Source organism: Marmota marmota, unplaced genomic scaffold (genome assembly GCF_001458135.2).
Source record: "Marmota marmota marmota unplaced genomic scaffold, marMar, whole genome shotgun sequence".
NCBI lineage: Eukaryota > Metazoa > Chordata > Mammalia > Rodentia > Sciuridae > Marmota > Marmota marmota.
In genome coordinates, this window is record NW_026000174.1 from 60,084,743 (window position 1) to 60,105,383 (window position 20,641).

A 20,641-nucleotide genomic window follows, 5' to 3' on the forward strand; every position below is an offset into this window, starting at 1 on the left:
CTTACACGGTCCCCTCAGTCTGAATGCCACTTGCCAAAATCCTAGTCATCCTTCAAGGGCCATCTTTGAGCCTGATGCCTGGGATTCTACCATTAGGGACTCTTAGAATGACAGAATGTCAGTCCTTAGGGATCGAACTTCAAAATTGCATTTGCAACTCTGAATGACCGATGTGCAACACTGACACTGATGCCGAGGTTCAGGGCCATAATCAAACAAGAAAGGTCATCTTCTCTGGTCTGGATCTTGAACGACCCTCAAAGGCCCATGTGTTAAAAGACTTGGTCTCCAAGAGGGGTCTATTGGAAGTGGCGGAACCCTTGGAAGGTGGAACTTGTAGAAGGTCCTTAGACTACTAGGGATGTGCTTTTGAAGGGGACACAGACCCATCCTCGTTTCCCCTTGCTCCCTGGCCTATGATATAAGTGGCTTTTCTCTGCCATGTTTTCCCACCATGACATGCTGTGTTGCCATAGGCCCGAAGAAACGGGGCGCATGGGTCATGAACTGGAACCTCCAAACTGTGAGCCAAAATAGACCTTTTCTCTTTCTTATTTAAGAGGAAGGGGGTAACTGTCTGATCTTGTTTAATCTGTTCATGTTCCAGATGGGGAAACAGGTTCAGGCAGGTGGAATGGCTTTCCAGGGGACATATTTAGTTGGAGGCAATGCTGAGAAAAGAATTTTCCCCGCTGGACCACCAGTGTGGAATTATGTCAGGCTGCCTTTTCTCTATCCCCCAGAGAGAGAAGCCGAGACTCACACAGACTTGAAAGACTACGGAGATTGTGAATTTTAAATTTTGAAACTATTTATGCAGCATGCTATTTTTGATCTCTCTTGCCTAGCAAACTTCTGACCAGATTAATTTTATATGCAAACTTCTGTCAAATTTTTCTAGTTTTATTTTGTTGTTACCACCAAGATAAAAAATATTTTAAATACAAGAACTACCTCCACACTCCCCAAGTTGAGCACCCACTTCTTTCCTGTGCCCTCTTTTTAAAGGCAGAGATTCTGCAATCCCTCTGTAGTGAAAAGGAGCACATCAATTCAATTTTCCTTTGAACAGGACTGGACTAGGGAGGTAGCTCAGTGACAGAGCCACTTGCTTAACATGTGCATGACCCCGGGTTTGATCCCCAGTATGAAAAAAGAAAATTAATACCTATTGGTCACCTCTAATATGCCAGAGATCAGTTGTCCTCGCAAACATGACTTCCTGTAACTTTCAAAACAGTCCTGGGTGCTTATAGAGTAAGTACTCTTATTACTCTATTTGACAGATGAGAAAACAGCTCATTTATGGGTATTGTGCCCCAGATCTTTGCTCCTATGAGTGTGGTCCTTATGCCAACAACTTCTAACATTGATAGAGGTCCTTTAGACTCAAGATGCTCAGGATACTCCCCAGATCCATTGAATCAGATTCTGTGTTTTATTAAATCCCTCAGTGATTCTTCTGCACACAAAAGTTGGGTGACTAGAGGACACAGACAAACATGAGATGAATAAGGATTCAAGTTAGATGTCCCTGACTGTACTTTTAACAGGGTAAGACAGCAGAGACACAGCATCAAGGTTTCGAAGAAGACAAGTTTTCACTAACACAAATTGCACACGCCAGCACCATGTTGATCTCCTATCTGCTCTAAGGAGTGACCTTTCCAAAGCCATCCACCCTTCAGAAAAGAAGAAGCTTGGTAGTAGGGCAAGTGTTATAGTTGACTTTTTTGCTGCTGTGATCAGAAAACCTGACATAAATTAGAAGAGGAAAAGCTTATTTGGGGGCTCACAGTTTCAGAGGTCTCAGTCCATAGATAGCTGGCTCCATTCCTCAGTCCTCCAAGGTAAGGCAGAGCATCATGGCAGAAGGGTGTGTTTAAAAAAAAAAAAAAAGTAGGTCAGGACATGGTCACCAAAAAAGCAGAGAGAAAGAGCTCTCCTCACCAGGACAAAATATGTACTCCAAAGGCATGCCCCATATATACCCACCTTCTCCAGCCACACCCTACTTGCCTACAATTACCACCAAGTTACTCCCTATCAGGGGATTAATGCACTGGTTAGGTTAAACCTTTTATACCCCAATCATTTCATCTCTAAACTTTCTTGCATTGCCTCACAAGTGAGCTTTTGGGGGACACCTCTTATCTAAACTGTAACAGAAAGCAAGCAGGCAGGCCTGGGAATCATGAGCACCAAGCCAACCAACGCGGCCACGACTTAGCAATGGCACTCAGGAAGTCACTTACCCTCCCAGGGCCTCACTCTCTTCATTCATGAAGTAGGAGGGTAGGGACAATCCTTTCCAGCTCAATTTTGCCGTGTTTTCCATGCTGGCATTTTGTGCTGCCCGATCCCCTGACACAATCAGAGTGGAAACCACTTCCTTCTCCACCCTGTAACTTTAATTGATTGTAACCCTGTAAGCTTTAATTGATTCCTCTGGTCATTGTTGTATGGCTTTTCTCAAACACAAAGAATAACATTATTAGCACAGCACGTTCCAGTGGCCCTGTTAGCCTGACAGCACCCCCAAAACAGAGCTTACAGCCAGCTGGAACCCCAGGATACTTGAGGACTTCCAGGTCTCATATAGGAAATCAACTATCCACCATATTGGTGTGTCCAGGATGTAATCCCTGACCTTCAATCCTGGGACCTGGAGATGTTAATACCCAGACTCTGGGTCACTGTTGTCCCAGCTACTAAAGTCCTCTCTGCCAATGAGACCAGACACAGCCCATCGACAGCAAAACACCAGTCCCCTTCTTCGTCAGAAGCTGCTTCTCCTCCAGGAAGACCTCTTGAACTTATGGATGTATTCCAGGCCCAGGAGAAAGACTGCCAAATCTTCTTGGATGCCCTCAATTCTGGCCCAATATTTTCAGGGACTGGAAGAGATGTTTTCCCTGAGTATTTTTCACAGAGGGGGAAGTCCAAGATTTCATTTTCCGTTCAATCGGTACATCCCCACCATCATGAGAGTGCTTTATCCATGAATAGAGAATGTCCAAACATGAGTTCCCAGAAACGGACTCAGCACCAGTTCCTTTTGGCACCAATACCATCCCCAGGAAACCAAGTAGACTGGACACCACCATCACCGAGAGACTTGAAGATATCATTTCCAGCATACATACTGAAATGGTCCCTGCAAAGCCAAGATCTGAGGAATTCCACTTAGAGGACTTTCAGAAATGCTCTTGCAACATGGTCCAGCCTGTTCTTTGTTCTGACTCTGTGTTTCCCAAGAGGCTCCTCCAAAGAGGATGAAGCTGCCTAGTCTAATTGGGCCCATGGTTAGGAATCCGAGTACTTGTCCATCCCAACATATCTCTGCTGGCCCCTGTCTTTACTTCATCTTTCTGGATTCTTCTAAAAGAAATGCATTTGCTTGCTATCAACAAAAACTAGTGTTTCTCACCTGGACTTTACTCCTGTACTTTCTTTGTCCCATTGTTTAATTAAGCACCCTCCAAGTGCCTGCTGCCTTCCAGGCTCTGGGAATACAAACATACATAAACATAGCCCTGGATTCTAGAGGAGCACATATAGAGCAGAGGACGTGGACAAAGCCACAAAGACATTATAATGCAGCAGAGTCTGTGCTCTCCTAGAGACTGTTCCCAGAGTCCAGGAAGGTGGGGTTGGGGAACATCAGGGTGCTGGCCCAGTGGTCCAGCAGCTCCGCATAAGAAACAGCCCCAAGCTGGGTGCAATGGCACACGCCTGTCATCCCAGCAACTTGGAAGGCTGAGGCAAGAGGATCGCAAATTCAAGACCAGCCTCAGCAATGGCGAGACACTAAGCACTAAGTGAGACAATGAGACCCTATCTCTAAATAAAATACAAAAAAAGGGCTGGGGATGTGGCTCAGTGGTCAAGTACCCCTGAGTTCAATCCCAGGTACAAAAAAAAAGAAAGAAAGAAAAGAAAAAGACTGAAGATGGCTCCGTGGTAAAGCATCCCTGGGATAAATCCCCAGTACCAAAGAAAATAAAATAGTCTCAAGGAGGAAAGAGATGGGCACACAACCGAAAATTCAGTAAAGTACAGAATAATGTGGAGTGAGATGCCCATTGAACACAAATATTCCTTTATCTCATGTCCCCAGGTTTCCAGTTATGCAGACAAGAATACAGGTCCTAGTGGGTAGCTTTGGAGGTGAGAGAAGGTCAGACATTTAATCCCTGATGGAAGCTAAAGTGGACCTGTGCTTTCTGCCAGTACATTAGCTGTCACAGGAGCCCTCCGTGGTGCAGATGGAAGATGGGTTTCTACCTCTACCGCATCCTGTGCTTTCCCCGTAATGATGCTCACTGCACTTTATTATTGATTGTTAAACTCCAAAAGAGCAGGAATCACTTGTACATTATTTATTGCTCTCTCCTCACCACAGAGCATGTGCCCAGTAAATGGAAATAAAAGTACTTAGAACAAAATACCTGACTGGAGTTCACCGGAACTGTCCAGTTCATCAAACACAAAGTCTGAGAAATGGCCAAAGCCTCAAGAAGCCTAAGAAGACAGGACTGGATGTGGAGTGGGTCCTGGGTGGAATCCCGGAGCAGAAAAGGAACATGAGCTTAAAAAGTAAGGAAATGTGTACCAAGGATAGATGTTAGTTAATGATAACGTATCAATGCGGTTCATGAATTGTGACAAGTGTGTCATACTAATGTCCGCTGCTCATCATAAAGGAAATTAAGTGTGAAATATAGGGGAATGCTTTGTACTGTATCCACCAATTTTCTATAAATCTGTAAAACTGTACTGAAAACTGTAGCAAACATTGTTATGAACAAGTACCCCTGTACCCTCCCTATCTCCAGCTAGGGGCTTGTCTTTGGTCTGACTCTGTCCTCTTGCTGGTAGAGTCTCAGTAAGGAAAGAACCTCTTTCCTTTCTAAGCCCATAGCTCATGAACACGTTCCTGATGGACAGTGAGAAGCCCAAGTTCTAGCCCCCAACTCTGCACCTTCCCACTATCTGGCCACGTGTTATCTGTTCCCCTTTTCCTCAGTTTACCCATCTAGTCAAACTAGGAGGCTCTTCAGGTTGCTCCATGAAGGCAGAGGTGGTTCTCAGCAGTATCCCTAGCTCTGAAGACAGTCCCAGGCGTGCGTAGGCACTGAACAAAGTTGTGCTAAATGGATAAGCTATGCTATGGTTTGGATATAGCTGGGCCCCACCCAAACTCACACTGAGGCTTAATTACTCAATGTGAGAGCCTCCAGAGGTCGGGCCTTTGAGAGAAAATTAGGTCCTGGGGGCCTGTTTTCATGAGTACATTAATGCCTTTCCCAAGAGACTCAGAACTCTTTGGACTCAATTAGGGAGTTAAGTCTTTTAAAATGGGATTATTACTAGCGATGATGAACATTTTTTCATATATTTGTTGATTGATTGTATGTCATTTTCTGAGAAGTGTCTGTTCAGGTCCTTGGCCCATTTATTGATTTGGTTGGGTTTTTTGTTTTGTTTTGTTTTGTTTTGTGTTTTGTTTTTTGTTTTTTGTTTTTGGTGTTTAGCTTTTTGAGTTCTTTATATACTCTAGAGATTAGTGCTCTATCTGATGTGTGAGGGGTAAAGATTTGCTCCCAAGATGTAGGCTCTCTATTCACCTCACAGACTGTTTCTTTTGCTGAGAAGAAACTTTTTAGTTTGAGTCCATCAAAGGTACAATCAGACACTGCTCGTGGGACTGCAAATTGGTACAGCCAATATGGAAAGCAGTATGGGGATTTCTTGGAAAATTGGGAATGGAACTATCATTTGACCCAGCTATCCCTCTCCTCAGTCTATATCCAAAGGACTTAAAAACAGCATACTACAGGGACACAGCCCTGTAGTATCTATGTTTATAGCAGCACAATTCACAATAGCTAAACTGTGGAACCAACCTAGATGCCCCTCAATAGATGAATGGATAAAACAAATGTGGCATTTATACACAATGGAATATTACTCAGCAATAAAAGAGAATAAAATCATGGCATTTGCAGGTAAATGGATGGAGTTAGAAAAAATAATGCTAAGTGAAATTAGCCAATCCCAAAAAAACAAATGCCAAATGTTTTCTCTGATATAAGGAGGCTGATTCATAGTGAAATAGGGAGAGGGAGCATGGGAGGAATAGATGAACTCTAGATAGAGCAGAGGGGTAGGAGGAAAAGGGAGGGGCATGGGGTAAGAAATGATGGTGGAATGTGATGAACATTATTATCCAAAGTACATGTATGAAGACACAAATTGGTGTGAATATACTTTGTATACAACCAGAGATACAAAATGTTCTATATGTGTAATAAGAATTGTAATGCATTCCACTGTCACATATAAATAAAAAAGAGATTAAAAATAAATAAAATATCACCAATATCATGATTTAAAAAATTGGATTACTGATTGTGATAGTGGGTTATTACAAAGCAAGGCCACCCCATGCATGTGGCCTTTTCTACATGTGGCCAATCGTCCTTCCAATTCTCTTCCCTGAATTGATGCAACATGAGGTCTTCACAAGAAGTTGAGCAGATGCAGCACTGTGTTCTTGGGCCTCCAGAACCATGAACTGAATAAATCTCTTTTATTTACAAATTAACCAGCCTTGGGTGTTTTGATACAATAACAGAAAAACGGACTGAATTAGTAAATATAAATGAACATCGCTTTGATACTTCAGCAAACTGTACATGAAAATTTCTAGAATTGGTCCTAAAATTTCCTCTGAAAAACTGTACCCACTGGATCAGGCCCTGAAATCTGCCAACTCCCTGGACCTCAGAGAGAGTGGTACCAAACTGAGGGTTAGGTGTGCTATCCCCTGTTGTTCTGGGTGTCACCCTGGCTTCCACAGCACGAGGGATGGTCTTTCCAAAGGGCCCACTCTTAGCATCTTATTTAACAAGCTCAGAGTGAGAGAGTCCTGAAATCCCAGCCCCTGATTAGGAGGCTCTAGTAGGTAGCAGAGGAAGATGCCAAGGAAGGGAAGAAACTGGGAATCACCAAGTTTAAAAAAAAGAAGAAGAAAGAAAAAAAAAATTCCATCCCCCTACTCCAACTGCCAAAGAGATTCTGATTTAAGTCCCAGCCCCAATCTTCTTGGCATCCACACTATGAGGTGCAGACAAGATTTTCTCTGACTTCCAGAGTCAGGGTAGTGATGGGTAAAGCAAGGATGAGCACCCTGCTTCCTTGGAGAGGCTGTGCTCACCCTGCCCAACCCTGCCCACTGCAGAGGACAGGCTCCTGGCACCTCTGCAGTCTTGCCTGGCGCCTGCCTGGACTCCCGCCTTTGTGTTCACGATGGCCCAAGGACACTGTGGGCCTTCACTCTCTCAGATCATACCCTTCGATCACAGCCACACATTGCCTGGTGTGTCTCCGCCAGCAGAGCCTGCTTCCAGCCCAGGGCTGGGCGTGTAAATAATACTGAGGACGAGTGTGAGTGAGAGAACGGCCTGAATGAGTCAATTGTTAAGTGCTCTGTAATTTCATAGTGTTTGGGATAACTTACCTCAATTCCCCCAAGAGAGTTTTGTTTGTTTGTTTGTTTTGAGGGACTTTACTTTCTGTTTTTTTAACAGCATCTGTTTAAAAAAAAAAAAAAAAAACAACAACAACAACAACCTCAGCTCCTTGTTACAACCATAAATTCCTGAAGGGCTTTCCCAGGGGTGTGTTTCAGTAGAGGGAAAACAGGTTCTCTTTCCCTGACCTCAGCCCCCTCTGCATCTTGGTTTCTTCTTCCCACCTAGGTTAGGTGTTCTCTCTCTCTCTCTCTCTCTCTCTCTCTCTCTCTCTCTCTCTCTCTCTCTCCCCTTCCCCTTCTTTCTAGATCTCTCTTTTACTATCTCTGTTTCTCTCTCCTCCCTGTCTCTCATTACTGTCTGCTGCCTCCTCTCTCTCTCTCTCTCTCTCTCTCTCTCTCTCTCTCCCCCCCTCCCCCTCCCTCCCTCCCTCCCTCCCTCATGCTTTTCTACCATCCCTTTCCTGTTCCTATTCAGTGCCCCAGTCTTCACAGGTACCAGGGGTCTTACAGATGAGATCTCGCTTCCTTCCCAGCCACCTGATGCTGCCTCATTTGTACTTTGGAAGAAGCGCCGGAACCACGGTTCAGAGCATGGGCTTAGGAGTTGGACAGATTCACCTGGCCCCAGGCCTGGCTCTTCCATGTACGAATTATGTGACCTTGATCAAGAGATCTAGTGAATCTCTGCGCCTCAGCTTCCTTGTTCATCAGAAGTAGACTGAACTGCCCCTCACAGAGGATGGCTCCAAGGGTTAAATGAGATAATGCTTGGAAGACGCTTAGCCCAGAGGTAAAACTCCATGCATGTGAGCTCATCATTACCATCAGCTCTACTGTGGTGATTGCTTTCGTGTCACATGATACATGACTGGTCCCCGGGAGGTCTCTGCTACTTGGGATGGATCATTTCCCACCCCCCCCCCCAGGATCATTTTAGCCTCTTCTTCCCCCTGACACTTGACCACCCAGAGCCCAGTTTTCTCTGACTCTTTGGTTTTTTTGTGCCCACTTTAATTTGGGAAGAATGTATCAGGGTGCAGGCCTCCCTCAGCCTGGCATTCCCCAGAAATCGTCTGAGGGGCTTCTAGGGATGGTGAACAGAGTAAATGCTGCTACTTTTCCCCAGACTTGTGCTCTGGATCCCAAATGTGTGTCCATGTGTTCTGTGGCTTTCAGAGCACAGCGCCTGGCAGCTCCCCTGTTCCTTTATCTCCTTCTCCTCGCCTCATCCTTTCCCCTCGCTGGTGTCTGATCACCATCTGCTCACACCCCCCCTCCTCTCCCGTTTCCCATGTGGCTCCCTCTGCTCCCCTCGCCTCATTCCACCTCCTGCTGAAACCCCCACCAACTGGCTTCTCTCCCTCATCCCCAGACACCTGGGTGAGAAGAGGCTCCGGACACGACAGTTACACAAAACAGTTTTATTGATGAACACAGTGACTAACAAGGTCAGCGAGGAGCACAGGCATTCTGCGGAAGGGGAGAAGGGGAGAAGGCACTCTCCTCTGCCACTGCCCCAGACTGTGCCTGAGTGCCCGGCAGGAAGTCCCTGCGGTTCACTCAGGAGAGTCTCGGGAGCACCCTCTGGCCTTCGAGAGCCTCCTCCAGTCTTGACTGGGTGCCTTGAGGGTGGCGCTCGGCTTCTGTGGGACGTTCTGGTCTGAGATGGGGAGACTAAGCTGAGAGGAGCCAGTGCCCCTCTGTTCCCCCTCTGTTCCCAGAGCCACCTCCATCCCAGGGATGGCCGACATGTCCATTTACACCAAGCTGGGCTCTTCCCATCTCTGTCCACATCTTGTCCTTCATTTCCAGAGTCCTTCAAGAACAAAACCCGGAATACACACACCCCATTTCCAGCTCGAAAAGGCCCCATGATTAATTTTGTCCTTGAGGTCCCTCGGGCAGTATGGACACCAGGCCACCAGCCCCTCCATGACTGCTCTACTCACTGTCCCCAACCCCCGACCCAGTCTCAGAAGCCAGGAGATTCAGTCCTGATGGTGAGGGGAGACAAAGCCCACCCTGTGCCTCTCACCCCCTCCTTGGGAAGGGGACCACTGACCCTGGGAAAAAGAAAGATAAATGAGAGAAATAAACTCAAAACGGGGTGGGAGGTGTGGAGAGGGGCAAGGGGAAGCTCTGGCCAGCCTCTTCTTCCCACCATAGAATTACAGCAGGAATGGAAACCCAGCTCAGTAGGACTTCCTTCCCGAGCCTTGGGCCCCAGATGCTCCTGGGAAGGATGTCCCTGCAGACAGCCAGGTCAAACACAGACTTTTTAAAGTACGGACCAGCCGTTGGAGCCCCCAAATCCAGTGGGGGGTGCACTCATTTTTATTCTAAATTGCCTCCATGTGTCTCTTCTTCCTTCAAGGGTACAGTGTGACAAGCAGAGACATGGTGGTGGGGGAGAGGGGAAGGGAGCAGGGATCCATCCAAGTTCATTCATCCATGACATTCACCATGTTATGTTCATCCATATAGAGATATGTGTATTCATGTATATATTCACACAGACAAAAAGCAAGCATCCTCACCCCAACCAAGTGACTCTTGGCACAAGCACCCAGGAAAAACATCGGGGAGATGACGGGGTGGGAGCGGGAGGTGGGAGAAAGACCTTCGGTTCACAGTTCCAGAGGAGGTTGGAGGGATGGGGATTGGGGGAGGAGGGAGCCAAGCAGCACACAGACCAACACAGACGGCCCTCCAGCGCCTCTTCTCTGTTCTCCTTTCTCAGCTCCCCATTCACGTGCTAAAACCAAGTAGTAAAACTCCGTAGCTTCATCAGCCCATTGCTGTCCAATTCTCACCGACAATAGAGGAAGAAGGAAAGGATCTAGGGGATCTGTGGTGGGTATCACAGAGACTCTGCAAGAAGGGAAGCTCTCTGCATGGATCACGGTGGCCCTGGTGCCTGAAATGACAGAGAACTGATCCAGTTTTAGGAAACATCCTGGAGCTCCTGGCCCCGGCGACTGGAGCGTTAATTCTTTGCTGACACACAGCTCATCACAGCTCCGGCCCACTCCTTAGCTGGCTTTCAGAAAACAGGGTAAGGGCATGGGCAGGGTCAGTCTTTGCAAGCTTCAGGATCCTTAACTCTTGGGAGCCCTGCAGGACGGAAGTAAATGAGGATGAAGGAAGGACTGGGAAGGGGGGATCCATGTGGGGAGAGAGCTTGCAGCTAGAAGATGAGGATTAACAGTAAAACTTGCAGAGTTAGAGGGAAACTCAAAGGAAGGAGAGAGAAAAGAAGCCAAAGATCTCAGAAAAGGATGGAAGGAAGCACAGTTTGGATCCGTTCTCACACATCAATGTTTTAGGGTCTGCATGATGTTCCTCCATTGATACAGAGGGGAAAGTGAGCCTTGGGCGAGGCCATCTCACAGGTACTAAGTAGCAGAGCACAGGTCTGACTGCAGAGCTCAGCCTCTTTCTGCTCAATCCCAAAGGTCTAAGAAAGAATGAAGAAATCAGAGGAGGACAAGACGGAGTCAGGGCCCAGGGCAGGTGCAAAGAGAAGGTGCAGCCGTGCTACCTGATTCGCAGAGAGCAAGAGCAGAGGTTGGGACAGGCCAGGGGAGCCAGGCTTCTCTCTGGTTCCAGCCCTAGTCAACCACAAGGGTCTCTTGGCTGTAGGGGATGGATTTCTCTTGTGTCTGCTCTCCACCCTTCCCCACAATGGGGCTGGGCCCCTGGCTGTGCCCGGAAGAGTAGCTGGCGGACTTCTCCCCGCTGCCGCTGTGGGAGCTGGCCCCACATGTGCTGCGGCCCCAGCAGAGCATGGAGGTGCAGGCCTGGCGGAAACGAGGGTCGAAGAAGGCGTAGAGGAAGGGATTGAGGCAGCTGTTGACGTAGCTGATGCAGGTGCAGTAGGGGAAGACGTTCATGAGGAAGATGTCGAAGTCGCAGGGCCAGTGCAGCAGGCTGCCCAGCATGTAGAGCGTCTTCACCAGGTGGTAGGGCATCCAGCACAGGGCGAAGGTCACCACCAGCACCACGATGATGCTGAGCAGCCGGCGGCGCTTCCGCAGGCCCTCGATGCGCTCCTTGCGGAAGTGGCCGGCAATGGTCTGGGCGATGAAGAAGTAGCAGGTGAGCATGATGGTGAAGGGCACCACGAAGCCCACGGCGGTGGACGACACCCCCAGGCCCACCTCCCAGGCCCACTCGGAGCCCGAGGTGGCCACCATGGAGTAGTCCATGTAGCACTGCACCTTGGTGCTATTCTCCAAGTTCCCGGTGGAGCGGAACACCATGACGGGCACAGCCAGGAGGGCGGCCAGCACCCACAGGACGGCCGTGGCCACCGCTCCGCTGACGCGCAGCCTCAGCCGCGCATTGGCCACTGGCCTCACGATGGCCAGGTAGCGGTCGAAGCTGAGGCCGGTGAGACAGAAGACGCTGGCATACATGTTGACAAAGATGAGGTAGCTGCTGAGCTTGCAGGAGAAGGTCCCAAAGGGCCAGTCATACTCCCGGTACGTGTAGGTGGCCCACAGTGGCAAGGTCACCACGAAGGTCAGGTCGGCCACGGCCAGGCTGGCGATGAAGATGTCAGCTGAGCGCCTCTTCTCCCGGCTGCTCCGAAACACCGTCCAGAGCACCAGGCCGTTGCCCGTGGTGCCCAAGAGGAAGACCAGCATGTAGATGGCGGGGATGAGCGCCCCCGAGGACTTCCAGTCCGTGTACTCACACTCAGACTGGTTGTCTGCCCCATAATAAATGTCAAAATCTCCACCTTCCTCCATGCCGGGAGTGGAGAAGAAGATGGGCAGGGAGTCCCAGAGCTACCAGCTTCGTGGCTCTGTCACCAACAGCAAACACCCTGGGCTTCTGGCTTGAGCCTCAGTGGCCAAGAAGGGCAGCAGTGCTCAGAGCCCTTCCCGGCAGGCAGGAGGAGCTGCTCTGGATTCTGGACCCTGGAGGATGTCTGTCCCTGCAGACTTCCCCCCACTCTCTCCAGCCTCAGCTAAGATACTTCCTTGCACCCTCCTGGGCTGCTGTCTCCACTCCTCACCCGTCACTCCTTCCTCCCACCCCCAGACCAACCCCTCACTTGTGAGTCTTAAGATCTTTAAGTTACAGCCCACTTTTTTTTCCCCTTCGTGTCACTGGGCAAGTAGACGGAATTGACCCCTGCTGTGCTGGGCGGACTGTTATCTGCGCTCTGCAGGGCTGCAGCTCCTCCTGGCCCCGCCCCCTCCCTCTGGGCGACACCCACCTTCACCGGAGACTCCATCCCTCCAGTTTGCTCTGGCCACCACCTCATGCCTGCCCTTTAGGGCACCCCCTTCTCAGTCCTCTACACCCGCCTGTTGTCATCTAAATGGGACAAATTATGCAGACTGAAATCCAGTCTGACCTGGAGCCAAGGAAGGCAGGGGGCCAGGAGGGTGTGAGATTTCACAGGACCGTCCCAGCATCTGGCAGGCCCTCCTGGCCAGTGGGTCTGTCCCTCCGCTCCCTTCCTGCACTCCTGCCCCCCACCCAGACCACACTTCACACTAGGACTGTGTCTCTCTACCTCCCTCTCCTTCATCTTCCTCCAGCTCCTGGCTTCAGCCCTCTCTCTGAATGGGAGTTTTAAGTTGGCAGATGGCATAGTAAGTTTTAGAAGATTAAGGACAGAGTGACAGGATGAAAGAAATCCAGGACAAAATGATCCCAAGTAAAGTGACTAAATCTATGGGGGAAACTAAGGCTGGGCCGGGTAAAGGTCTTGCTGAAGCTCACAGAGTAAATTCTGTCATAGCTGGTTTGCTATTCTTCCTCTCCAAGCACACACAGAACATTATGTAAGGTATCACTCAGTGGTTGTTGAGTGAGAGAGTAGATGTAGGGTCTGGAATGAGGGAGTGGATGGAAAGAAGAGCCGTGTATAGAAGAATAGGTGTATGAATTCCTCTGAGGCGAGAACGTGGACACTTTTCAGTCTTCAGGTTCTTACTGCCTTGCACAGACGGGGAGTTTCCTATGAGACCGTGTAAGATCAGGAAGCTGAACTAGAGGAGGAGGCAGAGAAAACGGCCCCCACTGAGTGTATGTCAGGGTTAGAGTCCCATAGAAACTCCCTTTCCTGCATCTGATTGCTGTTCTGGGATCTGTGGGCAGGAAGAAAGGAAGGGTGTGCAGTATAAGCTCCACCACCCTCCAAGAGTTGGGGAGGCCACCTAAAGTTGGGTAGGAGGACTGGGGACATAGCTCAATGGTAGAGCATGTGCCTCTCATGCGAGGCCCTGGGTTTGATCCCTAGCACTGGGGAAAATAGATGTATATACTGGGCAGAAGTAAAACTGACCAAAATCAGGAGATGAGTCTTGGCCACATCCAAGACAAAGGACTTACAAAGCTTGAATCCACTGTCTGGAGGGAAAGTTTGTCAGAAAACTTTCCACAGCACAGGCCTCCAAATCAAGGACCAGACCAAAAGGAGATAAGGGTAAAACAGCCAGTTTGCAACAATCAGGAGTGGTAGAGACTGGGCCTCTGGGGTCCCAGCCAGCAGGAGGCCACAGCAGAAGGATCACTTGAGCCCAGGAGTTCCAGGCCAGCCTGAGCATCACAACAAGACCCAGTCCCCAAAAATAAAGAAAAAGAAGGCCACCTCCTCAGCTCAGCCTCTGGTTGCCACGTGGAGCCAGCATTACCATGCCTTAGGATTTTTTCCAAAATAATATCTAATACTGGATTTTTATGAGAAATTTCTAGATTTGGAAATGAACTCGTTTTTTTTTTCAAAACATACAAGATGGGTAAAACACCCCAGGTGGTAGCCGTTGAACAAGAGCTTGCCAAAATCGAAGGTGGGAGAACCACAGGGAAGACAGGCAGTAGAGGAAGGAACATAAAATGCAAAGAAAGAGAAATGGAAACACACCACAGGGTGAATGGAGAAATGCAGAGGAGAAGGTGGAGGAGAAGGTGAGGAAGACCCTGAGGGCCATCTGGTAACCCAGAGGCCCTGTGGGATGGGGAGCCTGGGATTCTTAGGAAGATGGCGGCTCTCACATGCTGTGGACAGGCAATCTTCCAAGCATTGCATACCTGTGTCCCTTCTCTTTTAATCATCACAGCCACCGTAGGAGGTAGAGACTCCCATTGACCTCAGTTTACCAGATGAGGAGACTGAGACACAGGGAGGTGAAGTGACTTGGTCAAGGTCATTATCAGAGCCAGAACTGGAACCACAGCTGTCTGGAGCCCATAGACTAATCCACTATGCTCCCAAAGAAAAACCTGCAACCCTTTTAAAGTTGGGTTTGTCACCTGTTAGGCATTATAGAAATGAAGGACAATGCTAGGACACCTGTCATTTACTTTAAAATAAGCTCTTTGGGGTGAGATTAAAACCCAGTGTTTATAAACACTTCCCACCTGTGATTAGACACGGTGTAAGAATCCTGCCAGGCAACAGTTGGTACAGTTAAGGTTAGTGCCACAGACTTGATCCAGAAACCACAGGGTCCAGCCAAAGAGAATTCCTGTGCCACTAGAAAGACAGCAGCACCCTGGAATCTTGGCAGTGTCTACAAAACAGGAGTCAGGACACACAGTAGGACCCAGAGCCTGAGCTTCATCGGCCTCATCCTACACAGGGCAGGAATTTCTTGGACCTTCTTGCTTCTGCATGTTTGGCTAACAGCAGTTCCAAGGAGAGTGGCAGGAGGGATTTTACTATGATCTGACGGCATGGTTGGGCACAAGGGGTCAAACCTGCAGCCACGTCAGACTTCTTCCATGGTAGGCTCCTTTATGTACTGGGAGGAACCCAAGAGTTAAGCAGGGGTCAGTTTGGCTCAGACCAAGTCATTTGGGTTTTGGTTTGTTTGTTTGTTTTTAATGCTGCTCTGGACATTCCAGGGTAAAGACTGAGGCTGAGACCCCCTAACATCCCAGATCTTCCCTCGTTCTCTCAGAAAGACACGTGTGCCCATGACCATTGCAGCTTAGACAACAGAGGGCAGGGAGAAAGTGAGCTTGAAGTATCCCTGAAGTTGGTCCCCATCCCTCCCCCTGCCGATCCACTTGGATCCCAAACCAGGAGCCTGGAGACCCCCTGGGAAAGAATATGGATGCAGGTATTTGATCCTCTGGCCTCCAGGCTTTTACCCCCCAGAGGGGGGTAAAGAAGAGTTAATCTTACCAGAAGGACCAGGCTAATTGAAAGAGGAGGGAATGGGGACCAGGGCTGGGAGGAGACCACTGATTGATTGGGACCAGAGGAGGTGGAGTGCTGATAAGACCCAGCCTCCAACCTAGAGCCAGCTGGAGCCAGATGGCCTGAATGTCCCCTGCAGTGGCAGCTTGAACAGAAGTCAGCCAGCCTCACTCCTGGTCCAGCCTGGCTCTGCTCTGTCCCTGCCCCACAGTGCACCACTCAGCACAGAGGACGAAAGATGGGTTCCAGTTGCTGAAGGCTGACCTTGCATGCCCCAAGGCTCAGAAGTCACCATGTGCTAGATGTACCCTAGACCTGGGCCTGAGACCTGCTCTTCATTTCTGTGCCCCTCAAGTAGGCCCCTGGTAAATGTCTCTTAAATTACAGTGACATGGGCATCTTCACTCCGGGGTCATTCTACTGCATTAGTAAGAGAAACTTCTTGCTAAATTGATCCAGAGTAATCTACTCCGAGCCGTCTGGGAAACCAGCAGCTAAGGCAGAACTGTTGGCCAAAGTCCCTGGGGCAGGGCTGCCCTGGAGAGGTCCAAGCATGTTTCCCGGGGGACTTCTTGCTCTCCTGAGTGATTTCTTCAGGGTATTGTGAAGAGCCTGAGATGAGCAGCCCCTGGCAGTGAAGTACTCCAGACCTGCTGCAGTGTCCTCTAAGGAGAGTCCAGACTATAGGGAGACCTCTGGAGTCAGTGGTTCAATAGCCCTCACCCACCCCACAGCCAGGCTTGTCCCTGACCTAGAAAGCCGAGATTGGAGTGGCCCTGTGCCTGTGATGTGTGTGGCTGCGTGCACTCTGAATGCAAGTTCTGTGTGTGCGGAAAGGCCTCTTGGATTTGAAGTCTGCAGGGCTTTATGAACAGACCGGGCTTGCGCTGCATGGAGAGGTGAGGGTGCGTCCGGTGTATGCATTCGTGTGCATAGAAGAGCGTGCTTGCTTGTATCTGCACGAGGCATGAGTGTGCACTGGGCACACCATTCACGAGTATGGAAGAGCTTGTGCGTGATGGGATCAGGAATCTGGATAAACATCGTACTTGGAAGACAGGAAGGGGGTTAATTGGATCTCTCCAAGAATTTGGGATGAGGGGTAAAGCTGAAACCTTCTGCTGGGACCCCACCCAGACTTGCCGGAAGCCCTGGGCTGGAAACATCAAAGTGGGAGCAGAGCCTCTGTCCTGGCTGACTTCTCACCTCCCCTGCCCAGCTCTCTCTGCTCCAGCCCCTCACTTCACAGGTCTGCTTTGAACTCCAGCCTGGGAACGCACTCAGAGCAATGGGGTCTTTCTCTCTCCTTCCCCGGAGTCAGCCACAGCTGGGTCCCTAACAGCTGATGGTTTTATCTGAGGGAGAGGGGAGGGGAGGGGAGACCATGGAAGCAGGCTAGATGAAACTTAGCTACCCAGCCCACTCTGAAATCCCCTCTCCCCTGTGTCTGCACCACCCCACCCCAGGTACACACACACACACACACACACACACACACACCTCCAACTTTAGCAGCTTATCTGACTCCAACAAATGGTCAACTGCCTTGAGGCAATTAAAGCAGAGGCTCCATCAGCAGTTCCTCCCCTACCCCTTCCCACCATTTGGTGCTATTTCCAACCCCCAGGCCAGAGTTCAAACTTTCAGAGGTCCCTGAGCTGTGTGTGGGGACAGCAAATGCAGGAAAGCCCACTAGCCCGAGATTCAGGAATACAAGTTCCAATCCTGTCTTGGCTACGAACTAATTCACAGAACAAATATTTACTGAGCAGCTACTACGTGCCAGACTCTATCCGAGGCACTGGGCACACAGTGCAAACAATTCAGACGCACACCCCAAATTCTGCGCTTAGGGTCCAGAGGTGGGGAAGAGGGGGAACTCAGGGATGGCAAGTAACTGCAATGCAAAGACAGTGGAGCTGGGTGACCATCAGAGTAAATACACACAGGGGTTTTCAGAAAGCACAGACAGCGGGGGTCTCTTGGGGGTCACTCTCTATGTGGGGGAAACCTGAGTGACTAGCTCTCTTCATACCCTGAGCAAACCTCCCCCACCCCGAACATCAGTTTCTGCATTTGTACACGAGGACGCTGAAGCCAGGTTAGCTTCCTGTGGTTGTGGGTATGGTGACAGTGGCTCCCAGAGTGGCTGGAGAAGTGGATGTCTTACAAGAGGTCAAAAGGTCAACTGAGCCTCTCAGCCAAGGGATGGCAGGATCAGAAGAGAACCTGTTCTCCCTCCGCAGCACCAAACCCTGGTTGGTGGGTTATTTGTAAGGAATCTGGAAGCCTTTTCTTATCTCCCCACCTACCCGGTGACTCCCCTCGTCCACCAGTACCCACCTGTCCCCCATACTTAGCACAGCACACCACACGTAGCTGGCCTCTTATGAACCCATGGGGACCATCTCTGAAACTCAAGGAGCAACAGGCTTTCCTTAGGTCGAGCTGGAGAGGGGCTAGGCGCCTGTGGCTTAGAACAGGCAGGACTTCTAAAACCCACCGAGGCTGAGGTTCCCAAGCTGAGGCTGCAGTCCTCAGAAGACAGCCGTGTGGCAGAGGCCGGACACAGGGCCAGCATCAGCGCCCGGCCTTTCCACACCCAGCAACCAGATAACCCTCTCTCCACGCCAAGAGTCTGCACCTTGAGCCCGGATTTTAGCAAGTAGGTGTGGTGACTCCGGTTGGCCTTTGATGAATAAAAACCGAGGATGAATTCATTTTATTTAACAAATGGGGTGGGTTAGATAAACAGATGCCTTCCCAAAAGAGAACAGGAAAGCAAACCCAGCAGGCTTTGATGGTGGAAAGGTTACAGTCACTAATCCAGCCCCCCAACACTGGACTCCACCAAGGAAAGTGAGACCCCAGGGGAAAGAGCTTCATGGCAGGGGTCCCGGGGCCACCCGGTGGTCCCCTTCCCACCCCAAAAGGGGCTCTCCCCTCCTTGCACTCCCTGGCCTTGGTCCAGCTGCAAAGAGGGACTTGGGCAGGAGGCGGCTAGGACAGGAAACAGCAGAGGCAGGAAGGAGGTCAGGAAGAGACGGACAAGACCCCGGCCAGCTCACACTCAGCCCTACCAACCTTCAGGAGAGCAAGGCCGAGTTTCCAAAAATATTTACAGTGAGTCTAAATTGATGAGGTCCTGTATCAGCGCTGACAATGGCAGGATGCGGAGCCGGGCCTTCCAGGGGAGGGGACCAGCGCAAGCACCCCAGGGGCTTCACAGGGCCCCTGGATCTCGGAAGGACGGCCTTGCCTTGCCGCTAAAGGAGGAAACGGAGCCCTTCACCCTGAGGCCACAGCAGACCCCCTCTCTGCAGACGGGAAAGCATCCTGGACTCGAAGATGCAAAAGGCATCTTCAACCTGCCCCACCCCCAAGGCCAGTGCAGAAATCTCTGCTACATCCTCTGTCTGAGAGCCATTGAGAGACCTCTTGAATACTTCTGTGAACAGGACGCTCACTCCTGTCCCTGAGGGTCCATGCCATCCCAGCCTGGGCACCCCTGCTCCGTCGAATGTGTTTCCTTCAATAGAGTTGAGTGGTCCCAAGCAGAAGGGCTGGAGTCGGGGACAGTGCTGCCACTTAGAAGTCACAGCCACAGGCAAGAAACTGGGTCATTACAGTGTCTACCTCCTGGGTCTGCTGTTAGGAGTCCATGAGAGAGTGGGGGCAAAGAGCCCAATATTCAAGGATGTCATGCGGGCGGAAAGAGGTGGTTCAAGCCACAGAGAGGCAAAACGAAAGAGATTAAAATGCCTGAGGGTTACAGTTTTCTAAGGCCAGAAAAATGAGCGCTGGCCCTTTCACCACTAATAAAGAGCGGCTCGAGGTCTCCCCACATGTGGACGTGGGACACTGGGACCGTGGCCAGGCACACAGACGTGAGCTGCAGGTGTCCAATACTGGGTTTCAAGGACTTAGTGTGAAAAAAAAAGAACAAAATTATCTCATTAGCATTTGTTCCTGTAGATTGCATGTCAAGATGCTGATATTTGGCCAGGCACGGTGGTGCACGCTTGTAATCCCAACGGCTTGGGAGGCTGAGGCAGGAGCATCCCGAGTTCAAAACCAGACTCAGCAAAAGTGAGGTGCTAAGCAACTTGGTGAGATCCTGCTTCTAAATAAAATACAAAATAGAGCTGGGGATGTGCTCAGTGTCAAATGCCCTTGAGTTCAATCCCCAGTATCCACCCCCCAAAAAATGCTTATATTTGGGGCTGGGGTTGTGACTCAGTTGTAGAGCACTTGCCTAGCACGTGTGAGGTACTGGGTTCAATTCTCAACACCACATAAGATTAATAAATAAGTAAATAAATAAATAAAGGTATTGTGTCCGTCTATAAACTAAAAAACAAAAAATATGAATGCTAATATTTTGATATTTACGCTGGTCTTGCAAATTATCCTTGCTAGGACAAATAAAACATGTTACTGATAAATAAAATATAATAAACATAAATGAGGCTAACTTGTTTCTTCTATTTTTTTTAAGGTAGTTACCAGAAAAATTAAGAGTACATACATGGCCTATGTAATATTCCTGTTCGACAGCAGTGAGCCAAAGGATCAGATCTAACCTTTAGGATATTCACTCTGGAGCATCTCTGAAGGTAGGTTGGAGTGAGGAGGTCCATTAGAAAAGGTGCAGTTTCAGGGGGTTACGGTGGTAAACACCTGTAATCCCAGCCACGCAGGAGGCTGAGGCAGGAGGATCTCAGGTTTAAGACTAGCCTCAGCAACTTAGAGAGAGCTTGTCCCAAAATAAAAAATACAAAGGGGCTAGGGATGTAGCTCCATGGTAAAAATAGCCCTGTGTTCAATCCCTAATACAAAGGGGGGAGGGGAGAGAGAGACAGCTTTATAGGTAAAGTTCTGAATTAGGGAAAACTCAGGTTTAAATCTTCCCATCACAAATAGTTTGTGATGAGGTA

The 20,641-nt window shown here is 49.5% G+C and overlaps 1 protein-coding gene and 1 long non-coding RNA gene across 2 annotated transcripts in view; both read right to left on the minus strand.

Moving 5' to 3' along the window:
* Positions 1–3,009, minus strand: part of LOC125612116 — a 35,679-nt gene extending 32,670 nt beyond the window's left edge. The window contains exon 1 of the long non-coding RNA XR_007342436.1: positions 2,256–3,009. This is a non-coding gene — a long non-coding RNA (uncharacterized LOC125612116). The remainder of the gene's footprint in view (positions 1–2,255) is intronic.
* A 5,937-nt stretch (positions 3,010–8,946) lies between these two features.
* On the minus strand, positions 8,947–12,774 carry Aplnr (apelin receptor). Its single transcript, XM_015477930.2, has one exon. It carries the CDS (start codon positions 12,292–12,294, stop codon positions 11,152–11,154), a length of 1,143 nt encoding a protein of 380 aa, XP_015333416.1. The 5' UTR covers positions 12,295–12,774; the 3' UTR covers positions 8,947–11,151.
* Between the last annotated feature and the right edge of the window lie 7,867 nt (positions 12,775–20,641).

Excerpts from the sequence above, each read along its gene's own strand:
- Aplnr (XM_015477930.2), bottom strand. The coding sequence starts at position 12,294 with ATGGAGGAAGGTGGAGATTTTGACATTTATTATGGGGCAGACAACCAG.